The 11,462-nt window shown below is 40.0% G+C and overlaps 1 protein-coding gene across 1 annotated transcript; it reads right to left on the reverse strand.

Moving 5' to 3' along the window:
- Positions 1-9,850: 9,850 nt before the first annotated feature.
- On the reverse strand, positions 9,851-11,462 carry LOC307169479 (mast cell protease 1A-like). Its single transcript, XM_079890149.1, has 5 exons — positions 11,381-11,462; positions 11,078-11,234; positions 10,845-10,974; positions 10,200-10,451; positions 9,851-10,105 (listed from the first exon to the last, which is right to left on the reverse strand). Exons 1-5 carry the CDS (start codon positions 11,442-11,444, stop codon positions 9,953-9,955), a joined length of 756 nt encoding a protein of 251 aa, XP_079746275.1. The 5' UTR covers positions 11,445-11,462; the 3' UTR covers positions 9,851-9,952.

Genomic DNA, 11,462 nt, shown 5'->3' on the forward strand with positions numbered 1-11,462 from the left:
GCAAGCGAAGGGGTGGGCGGCCCGCTGGCGCTCCACCCCGACCTGTGACAAATGCATCACAAGCGGAGAGTGCTAGCCTCCTCAAAGTTAGTGTGAATCCTAATTGCAGATTGATAAACTCCTAGAAAAAAACATTGAAGTAATTGAGAACTTGACAACTAAAATTGAGATGAAATGCGAAACGTTATTAAGAACTAGAATAATTATTATTCTTTCTTTAAGATAAAATAAGCAGAAGCAGTATTACTGGATTAAGAGTTGCTAAATGTAAAATGTGTGTCTGATTAAACAAACAGTTTGTTAGTGTTTTGAACGTGGAGGAATAGTATTGACCATGAAAGAACTAGGAGCTGATGTTTTGCTTTAAAAAGATAAGCGTGTGATTGGCTGAAACAGTTTGCTTATCTGAATCTGGTGTGTGCTGTGGCTAAGACGTCCAGTGCGACAGAGACACGATCTGAGAGGAAATTTGTAATGTGATGTCTAAATTCCCTGATGTGGGCAAAAGACAAATGTAAAATATGGTTGTTTGAAAATACATGTAAATTCTGGCAAAGATGCCTTACTGCTGGGCTAGAGTTAAAAGATGGTAGATGAAGTTTGATTTTAGAAGAGAAATGCAGTGTACCAGTCCTGAATGCCTCAGAGTCTCTCTCATTCAATGTCAGCTGTAAGCTGTTGTCTGAGCCTGTGCAAGGCACATTGTTTTAGTTGAAAACCATAGACATGGATGTTAAAAGAAATCATGCTACAAGGCAGTTCCGATTTCATACATTTAAAGGGAAATTTGTAAATGTTTTAAAAGTAAAACTGAATGACTTTAAAGAAGTCTTAAACGATAGAAGTGACATTTTTGACTAGTTTAGGACCAGTAGCTTCTTTGTCTGATTTTAGCCTCCACCATGAAACAGGGCTGATGGCTCCGGCTACAGATGTAACAGTACACTGAATGGACGTTGTGATAACTAAATTCACTGAGTGTAAGCTCAGTATTGCGATTTTGCTGATTTGAAGATGTTTAAAATATTTAAGTGATTAAATACTGTTGTTATTAACCTGTCTCCCTGTGTTAACACTATTAGGCAGTCCGAATGGCTCTGGTGACTCTTGAGTGTGCCTTTCCTAAGCTCCAGAACTGATTATGTTGAAGAAAATGGTCAAAGATTCTGTGGTGGGAAAGAGCGGCTAGCAGTGTGCACGAAGTGGCTACTCAAGGACGGGTAAGAACCTTTGGCCAGAGGTCAACCTAAGGCAGGGGGTCACGCCGACACTGGGCATCTCCTGAGGGGAGGTGTTTTTATGTGAGAAAGGTATTAGAGTTGAGCGGTGACTGTGAGGCCAGCAGCATCAGCAGATCATTGAGAGGCCAGATGGGCTGTGAGGAGTTACGGCATGTCTGACCCAGAAAATGTGAGTTCCTCTATATACCACTTGCAAGAAACCGCATTCATTGTATGGCTTGTTTTTCATTATGACAAGTGTTTGCAACCATGCCAGGGGACAACACCCTGATGAAGATTATAGATAAAGAGCTGATGGGAATGGGCTTTCAAGAGCCAGCTGAGACCGTGAGGTGATTGTCATTATTTGTTGTGGAGACAGTAACAAAACTTAATTTTTATCAGGAACATGATGTTGGTTGCCTTATGGGCAAGGGAAAATATTATATAAGTTGATATTGAAATAATATGTCTTTAAGATATGTAAGATATGTTTTGTAAGTTTTAAATCCTGAAGGTCATTAGACGTGGTGGTGGCTAAAGGTGAAGACAGCTTTTGTAGATTCAAGAAAAGTCTGGATAAAGGTTAATGGTCAAAGGTTATTGAAATGAATTTATTATTAGATTTTGTCTAAATTACAGTCTTAGGAGGCTGTTGAAAAGATTATTTGTTTATAGTGAGAGAGACTGCTTGAGTGAAGGAATGGATGGTATTCTGTCAGTCCTTCTGTTATCGGCATGCTAAAGCAAGTTGAAGCAAAATAATAATGAGTCAAAACAACCCAGCTGACTTTTCTAAGAGAAAATGAATAATGAACAAACGGGCTTTGAAACTGGTAAAGAGACCATGTAAAATTAGGTAAAGGCTACAGGAAAATGAGAAGTTTAAAATCTTATTTAAAATTTAACTATGCTTAGAGTTAAAATCAAAGATATGAATATGAGAATATGAGCGGTTCATAGTCAGGTATGTGTGTGTGTTGGATGGTGACAGCATTGTATGTTTTATGAGTGTTGATTCATGTTTGGTATGTGTTGGTTTAGGGAAGCTATTCTGTCCCCATAGTGTGTATATTGTGTCATTAACCTCTGGAATGAGTTTTATCATTACAGATGGGTTAAGGCAAATGACAAATTTGAAAGAAATTTGGTCATCAAGCCCTGTAGATTATTGTGAACAGAGAGAGAATGTTGTTTGACTGATACTGACCAAGTCTGTACACGACGACCTGACCTGATAGAAACAATTGATGACTTTGACATTGGAAAATGTTTGTAGATGACTGACTTAAGAGACCAAATAACAGGCCTGAAAAGCAGTGAGACTCAGGGCCAGTGCCCTTCAAATTATTAGATAAGAAGATGAGATTGTGGCTTACGTAATGTTTTGTTTCAGAGGCAGAGAAAGATGTCGGGGGGAAATTTGGCTGAAGGACAAAATTTGGGTTAGTGTTGAAAACTTTGTTTACCCAAACACCATTGTGTATCATGCATCAAAAGGGGGATGGTAACAATTACCATACCAAGGGGTTCAAATTAGCTGAAAGCCATCGTACAGGTGGGACAATAAATGTTGGGAGAACACTGCGTTTAACTGGGTAGAAGCCCTGTAAGAAGTCATTTTTCTCCTTAACAAAATTGCTGTCTGTAAGTGTGCAGATTCGGCAGCGAAGGACGCGGCAGCACAGCAGACAAAAGAAACTATGTGTACTTTACTATCTGACAATAACCTCAACGTTTGTTTTTCTTTACAGAGGATTTAGACTTTTGATACAGGGCAAACTGTGCCCAGTAAACTGGGTTATTATTGTGGCAGAGAGGTGCCACACCTTGCGCAGCGCATAACTTAAAAAACTTTCCTTTTGCAGGATGTCAGGATGGATTGTGTCGAACAGAACTGATTCTGTTCCAAATGTATAAATATTGTTTTGTTAACATGAGCAAAGTGGGTTGAGTGTTTTTTTTTCCTTTCAGGTTTTTCAGTGCCATTCAGTGAGCAAAATGATCTGGTGACAATATGTTTCAGGCTGTTGATTCAACAGGTCACACCAAAAGGGTCGACCGGCTAGACAAGCGGTCAATAACAAAATAGCTAGGGTCTGCATTCACAGGTGACAGCGGGCAGGAAATGGTTAATTCCGGTAGAGGTGCGGTCGGGATAAGGAAAAATCTTGTAATGATCAGAAAATGGTTGGAGAGGGTGACACCTGGGTCCACGCCTCTGACCTTAGACTACACCAACCAACCTCAGCAACCCCACGCGCCGACGCGAAGGACAGTGAGGGGTCAAGGACGTGCTAGTAACGTACCCTCCCTTGCCAACGATGGAAAATCCTCTCTACGGCACGCAAAGTGTCATATTGGTGAAGACGGTCAACACACCTGGAGGAGGATGTGGACCAATTAATGGTTTAAGTTTAGCAGAATAATTTGTTTTGTGATGATGTTGATGATTTTATTTGATTAAATCAAACTAGGGCTTAGTATTGATATAGATCTAATGATTTGATTGGTGCAAATGTTTTCAGGAAAAGTATCAAATCTATTCAATGATGTGAAGTACGGTCATAAACAAAAAAGACAGTTGGTCTGCAATGGAAAAGTCAGAGTTAATTTTTAACAAACACATTGGATAGAATGGATAAAATCATAAAACTCTTCTGGTTAGATTTGATTAAATGGGGTATTAAATAGAGCTTACTAAGTAAAACCATTGCCCGATTGAATTAAAAGGTTAACAAAATATGGTTAGGAAATATGTGGATGGGCGTGGATTAATGGGAAAGGCTGAATGTATAGGAGTTATGATTGTATGTGTTATTCTGATAATTTTGTTATTCATGGGTGAATACGAGTACTGGAATGTCTGTTCAATTTATCCCAAGGATGGACAAAATTAGGCAGATGGTGGAAGTAGCGGAAGCTACAGTAACGTGGTAAATTGGGGGGTGTTTTTTTTCATTTTTCCGATTTTTCTTACTTTCTAAATTCTTTCTTTCTAAGGACGATGATAATGTATAAAGAGGGTTAAAAACAGTAGCCATCCGTGTTACGAGGTGGCATACAAGGACAGGGTTTGAATTGAGGGATATTTTTGTATCTACTTTTTCCTTTTTCTTTGTGTAATAGGTTGCTGAAATTGATATGTGTGTTGTTTTCCTACTAAATATAACTACACTATTTCTTGTTTATATTGAGGTGACCGAGGGTCCGAACTATAGTTTTGGGGGTGCAATAACAGTGCTTGTTCACCTAGCCCGGCCTTATATAAACCTTTACTTGCTTGCTACAAAATTAAGGGCCTATCCTTACAAAAACAGCCTAAGCTTATTTCATTTTTTAATCCTTTCTTTTCCTACAAGTTTAAAGAAGAGTGATCAGGTATACGAAAATCAAATATGAAGGGTATGACTGTGATGTAAAGACTTGAAGTAATTATATTCTTGGGGATTCAATAGTAAAATGGGTTTGATTAATTTTAGAAAATAGAAATGAATTTTTATTATTTTGTTGGTTATCAGAGAATGATAAACAGGGGGGAAATGTTAATGAAAAATTCATCATTCTTGTGTTTATTCATTTAAACTTGTTGATTTCATTTAACTATGTGTAGTAGCATCTGACCATGTGCTTCTGTGAGGGTTTTCTAACAGCTGAAGAAAGGATCCGGCCAGGAGAATACAGGGGTCGTTTAAACAATAAACATGGGGTCCCATGCCCTCCCCTTAGGGGAAGCAGGAGGCAATTTAGGTCATAAATGAAGGCCTTTTGGCTTCTCAGGGACAAAGAACAGTGTGACCTGCTCAGGGGGGTAGAAAACCAGTCCAGGCCAGTTGAAGATAGGGGGTATCTTTTGGAAAGTTACAGAAAACTAAGTAGGTGTGGTCAAGATGTTAGAAACCTGTATAAAATGTCTCAGTTTTATTATGTCTTCAGGATTTTTGCTTACAAGCTGGGTGGCTGCGGCTCTGTAATGAATCCTCAGTGAATAAAGCCTTTCCTTCTTTATTACAATTTTGCCTCTTGAATGTTTCTTACACCTGTTGATGCTGTTTTTCCCAGTGAGATAAAAATTGCTATTACAGATGCAATAGAAGTTTGTCATTTTCCGTCAGACTTAACTGGAAGGCTCAGATATGGCAGCAGGGTGACTATCAAAAGCACAGAGACGATCATGCTGAAGTTCTCTTCAGTGTTGATGATGGTATTTCTATTTCATGTAAAGTGGGCTTTAATAAAATGCCATTTTTAATCTGTAGGGTTTAATATGGAGTTGGCCCACCCTTTGCAGCTATAATAGCTTCAACTCTTCTGGGAAGGCTTTCCACAGGTTTTAGGAGTGTATTTTTGACCATTCTTCTAGAAGCACATTTGTGAGGTCAGGCACTGGACGAGAAGGCCTGGCTCGCAGTCTCCTCTCTAATTCATCCCAGAGGTGTTCTGTCGGGTTGAGGTCAGGACTCTGTGCAGGCCAGTCAAGTTCCTCCACACCAAACTCGTTCATTCATGCCTTTATGGACCTTGCTTTGTTCACTGGTGCGCAGTCATGTTGGAACAGGATGTGGCCATCCCCAAACTGTTTCCACAAAGTTGGGAGCATGAAATTGTCCAAAATATCTTGGTATTCAGAAGAATTAAGAGTTACTAAGGGGCCAAGCCCAACCCCTGAAAAATAACCCCACACCATAATCCCCCCTCCACCAAACTTTACAAGCAAGTACCGTTCTCCTGGTAACTGACAAACCCAGACTCGTCCATCAGATTGACCGACAGAGAAGCGTGATTCGTTACTCCAGAGAACACTTCTCCACTGCTCTAGTCCAGTGGCGACGTGCTTTACACCAGTGATTTTCAAACGGAGGGCCACGGCCCTCTAGTGGGCCTCGGAGTGCCATCTGGTGGGCCGTGTAGGCAGTGGCAAACTACCCCCAAATACATTTTTATTTGTTTTTTTAATTGACAAATCTTGTTATTTTCTAATTATCGGATTGTTCTTATGAATATATATAATCAAAAACTAGTTACTAAAAAACTAAGTTACTGTTATATGGATCGTTTTCTGAAAAGAAACGCAGATGTGGGAAACAGACCTGTGCAAGCAAAAGCTGCGAAGTGTGTGGTGAGAAAATATGACACTGAACACATTCAATTTATTTTTTATAAGGGCAGGTACTGAGACTAAAGAGGGTCGCACACCGGACGAGAAGTGCAGCGCCGCGGCGTGTCTAGGGGCCTGTTTACACCTGGTCACTTCATGTGTTTTTACTGATCAGATAGATATCTGATTTATCAAAACGATTCCATTTACACCTGGGGCCCTATTTTAACGATCTGAAACGCAAGTGTCAAGCGCAAAGCGCAAGTAACTTTGTGGGCGGGTCTTTGGCGCTGTTGCTATTTTCCCGGCGGGATAAATGACTCTTGCGCCCGGCGCAAATCTAAAAGAGGTTGGTCTGAAGTAGCTTCATTATTCATAGGTGTGGTTTGGGCGTAACGTGAAATAAACCAATCAGAGCGTCATCTCACATTCCCTTTAAGAGCAGGGGTGCTTGTTCTATCTATCTGTCGTAATAATGTATGATTTGCAAAAATGAAAACTGCTGCTTCTGTGTAGATGAGAGAATCAAAGTGCATGCACGTTGTGCACACGCTACATTGATTATGGCCAAGTATGCGCCCTTAAAATAGCATATGAATAACATGCGTAACACGCCACTGACTTTAGACTAGGTTTTTTCTGGTCAGTGGCACAATTGTTTTATGGAACAGCAAAATAGCACCAGGGATTGTTTGCGCCGGAACACGCCTCCTTTTTTGCGCTGAACTGCCCAGGGAGCGCAAGTTCATTCGCTAGTTTAGCGACGTGCTTCTGTGGAGGGAAAAGCGCGTCGGTGTACAAAGTCAATTGCGCTGGGTGCAAGATAGGGCCCCTGGTCACATAAATGTGTTTTTGCAAAACGGATATAAATCCGATCTTCAATTCCCGAGCTATATGCAGATTTAATGGAGTTCACGTCACCGAAATCAACAGATATGAGCTGCAATTTATTGATCATCAGCTAATTTCAAAATCAAAGATCACAATAGGAGAGAACGGCAATGGCACATTGTAAGATTGTAAGATGCAGTCTGAACACTTTACCTCAGGACGTACATTAAATGAATTAATTGAGAATCTCACCTGGAAATCCACATTCATCCACACAGATGATTTCTGTAAATGAATGTAAAACTAAATGTATCTTGCAGAACAGGGTGAAGTCAGTAAACATTAACGACGATTTGAGACAAATATCATTTAAATTTAATATAAACTATGTAAACGGCGCTCTGTGGTGTGGCAGGATTTTGAACAGGGTCCTGAGCCGTAGCTGGGCGCTGCAGACAGACGCTGAATGCCGCTGCCGGTGTGTGTACACTCATGGAAAATAATGTGTTTGAATTTTAAAGACTCTCATCCGGTGTGCGACCCCCTTAAGCCGAAGGCACAATGTGTTGAATGTGGAGAAATGTTGTCAAATGAGGCGCTAAAACCATCAAAGCTGCACATGAGACATTTGAACTCAAAACACCCGGGCTGTGTTGGGAAGTTAAAAGAATATTGTTTTAAACAGTCATGTTAATATCGCTAATAGTATTCGATAAATTATACTTACAGTATGTAAATTGGGGTGAATGAACTTTGTTGAACATTTCTGCTAATGAATAGAGTGAATGTTCCCCTCTTGTGTGTCTGACCTGTTGTTACAGGTATGTTAGCCTGTTATTGTTACAGCCAGGAATGGTTACTGAGTAAGCCTGTCTTTTTTATACAAAGACAGTTTTCATCTGTATAGCTGACTTAACTTAGTCTGCTACAGTGGCATTACAGATTAACAGCAGAGTATATCATTATACTTTTTTAATTTTCGGTGTTTGGTGTTTTTAGCCCCCAACGGCGCCTTCCAGGCAGCGAGGGGATGGGTAGGTTTAAGGTTGAGGTTAGGGTTAGCTGCCTGGAAGGAGCCATTGGGGGCTAAAAACCACTGAGCTTAAATTTCAGTTGTTCTCATACTATCATATTTGGAAAGGTGGTCCTTGGAATGTTTTTAAACAGTCATTGGTGGGCCATGAGTTGCTAAAGGTTGAGAACCCCTGCTTTACGCCACTTTGCATTGCACTTTGTGATGTAAGGCTTGGATGAAGCTGCTCGGCCATGGAAACCCATTCCATGAAGCTCTCTACGCACTGTTCTTGAGCTAATCTGAAGGCCACACGAAGTTTGGAGGTCTGTTGTTGACTCTGCAGATAGTTGGCAACTTCAGCGCACTGTGCACCTCAGCATGCGCTGACCCCGCTCTGTGGTTTTACGTGGCCTACTACTTCGTGGCTGAGTTGCTGATGTTCCCAATTTCTTCAACTTTATTACCACTAACAGTTGACCGTGGAATATATAGTAGTAAGGAAATTTCATGAATGGACTTATTGCACAGGTAAGTGCATAAGTCCGTGACCTATCACGGCTTGGTAACCTATCACGAATTCACTGAGCTCCTGAGAGCGACCCTTTCTTTCACAAATGTTTGTAGAAGCGTCTGCATGCCTAGGTGCTTGATTTTATACAACTGCGGCCATGGAAGTGATTGAAACACCTGAATTCAATGTTTTGGAGGGGTGTCCCAATACGTTTGGCAGTATAGTGTAGGTGCTATGTTTGTAATGTTAATGGGAGTAGACTAATCTGCCACATGTGTGATGTAATCCATGCCTAATATTTCTTGCAAATTCTGTTAGATGTGAGAAAACAGGCGTGAGCTTAAAGCTGACTTGCCAAATTTTTAAATGACTGTTGTAGGAAGATTTCACTGTCATGGGATGGCAGGAATGAACCCAAAAGCAGACGAGGTGCAGACACTCAAGGTTTATTTCGACACAAAACAGAAAACAAAACCCACAAGGGGGCAAAACAGGACTGAGGAGAGGTCACTTTGACTAAGACAAGATAATAAACAAAGACTAGACTCTGACTTGACGATGACAGGAAATAAACTCACAATTCTGATTAAACAGGTTTCTGACAAAGTACTCACAGCGTTTAACATGCAATGTATCGCAATGTACCGACACAGGACAGAAAACATGAGGGGATTAAATAGGGAGCAAACTAATCAGGAACACAGGTGAAAGCAATGATATAATGATTACAAGATGGGATAACAAGGGGGCGGGGTAAGGTGACAAGACAACGCAAGCACACAGCCCAAACAAATGGCCATGTGCTTACACATAAAACATGGGTCTGTCATGATCCTGCCTCAAGACAAGAGAGATCTGGGACACGAAGGCAGAATCATGACATTCACAAAGCTCTTCATTTTACAACTCAAATCCTGGAGGCTTTTTTCAAGACTTATTTTTTATATTGACTTGTCTGAATTTTTTTTTTTTTTTTCATTTATAATTTTTTTTAAAGTTAAAGCAGCACATTTTATGATATCATTCCTGTTTTGAAATATGTTTTTTTTTATCACTGTAATTTAGCAACAGTTTTGAGTATTTCAGTTTTTCTCCATTCAGTGAGATATGAGTCTACAGTTATGACTGAAAAGTGAGGGTGTGGTTGTGACAACGAGAACACTTTGAGTATAATTGATGCTTGCCATATGATATTTTTATTGAAAGAAGGTTTATAGAAAAATTAAATACATATATATCTTATATATATCTTCCTTTTCTATTTTACATGTAGACACTTAACATGTCATTTGTTCATCGATCCATTGAAGATATGGTGAAATCTTAGTATACACATTAGGATGTTCAGGTGAATTGCAGAGATATGGAGATACGAAAGATGTGACACCAACTGCAGTGTTTCCACAAACCAAAGGACCTCCTGAATCCCCCTGTTAAGAAACACAGATCAACACGTCACTAGAAACCAGTCTGTACATTACCATAAAGTCTGTGAATGAATATACACATATATTTTATACATACGCTGCAGGATCCACCACTGCCATATGCACAGATCATCTGTGAGGCCAAGAAGTGCGATCCCCATCTGCCCTGACAGTCTGTCTGATTTATTGTAGTCGTGTTTGCCTCCATTAGACGATCACTCTGTGAGCCATTAGTCCACAGTCTTCCCCAGCCGGCAACACTACAGAGAGTACCTGGTTTCACACCTTCTCCTTTCTTTGGTAATGATATCAGTCTAACTTTGTCGTTAAGTTTGACTTTTTTCTCTAGCTGTAATTCAAAAATAAAACCATTTTAATAAACAGTCTTTTTATAAGATTACAGCCTGGATTATACTGTTGTGTTGAGGTTAGTACAGGAGCCGTAGAAGCCCAGTTCAATTTTTTTTTTTTTTTTGCCTCTTTATTTTCTGCAGGGTGTAACCACAAAAATGCTTCAATGATCTTTCAGGGTTTCTGCCTTTTTTGCACAATTATTTTTTCTATACAGAGCAATTCATTAATAATACAGGGAACAGAGTCAAAGAGACACATGGCCATTTACATATAAATTATTTAAATCACTTAAGTAATTTTTTAGAGATTAAAACATAGTGTTTTGTGCTACTGTTTCCTAATCTGAGACATTATTTTGAAAAAAAAAAAATGTATTACAGGTTGTTACCCTCAAAAGCATGATGTCATTCTGAATAGGTCTGCGTATATAGTCTGGATGCGAGATGTAGGACTTCACTCTGATGACACTCTTGCTGTACCTTAAGTCATGAGCACCAACCACAACCAGAATCTCATATCTGTATAAAGAGCATATTGGAAATGTTAAATTATGTCATACAATACACGGTATGGTTAAACTGCAGTCATTAACATTGCAGTTCACACTTAACAAGCTCTTACCCGTTCCTGCAATGTGCAGCAGTCAAGACAAACTCATCAGAAATGAGGAATCCACCGCAGTTATGTTCCCTTTTCCCATACGTCTGAAGAGAAACCATGTAGGGTCTGGAGTTGGGTTCGGCTTCGTTGCCGTTCACTATACCCACATTCACATGAGCTGAGAGAGAGAGAGAGAGAGAGAGAGAGAGAGAGAGAGAGAGAGAGAGAGAGAGAGAGAGAGTGCTGTCAGTCAACTCATTCGGCACATACAAATTAAACACTGATAAAAATCATCGTAATTTGCTGTTATATAATCATTCTCACCAGTGAAGGTCAGGTGTGGCAGCAGAGAGGCCAGCAGGAGCAGAGAGATGATGATGATGGTCATGATGAAGAAGACGATCAG

This window comes from Squalius cephalus (genome assembly GCF_949319135.1).
Source record: "Squalius cephalus genome assembly, chromosome: 13".
Taxonomy (NCBI): domain Eukaryota; kingdom Metazoa; phylum Chordata; class Actinopteri; order Cypriniformes; family Leuciscidae; genus Squalius; species Squalius cephalus.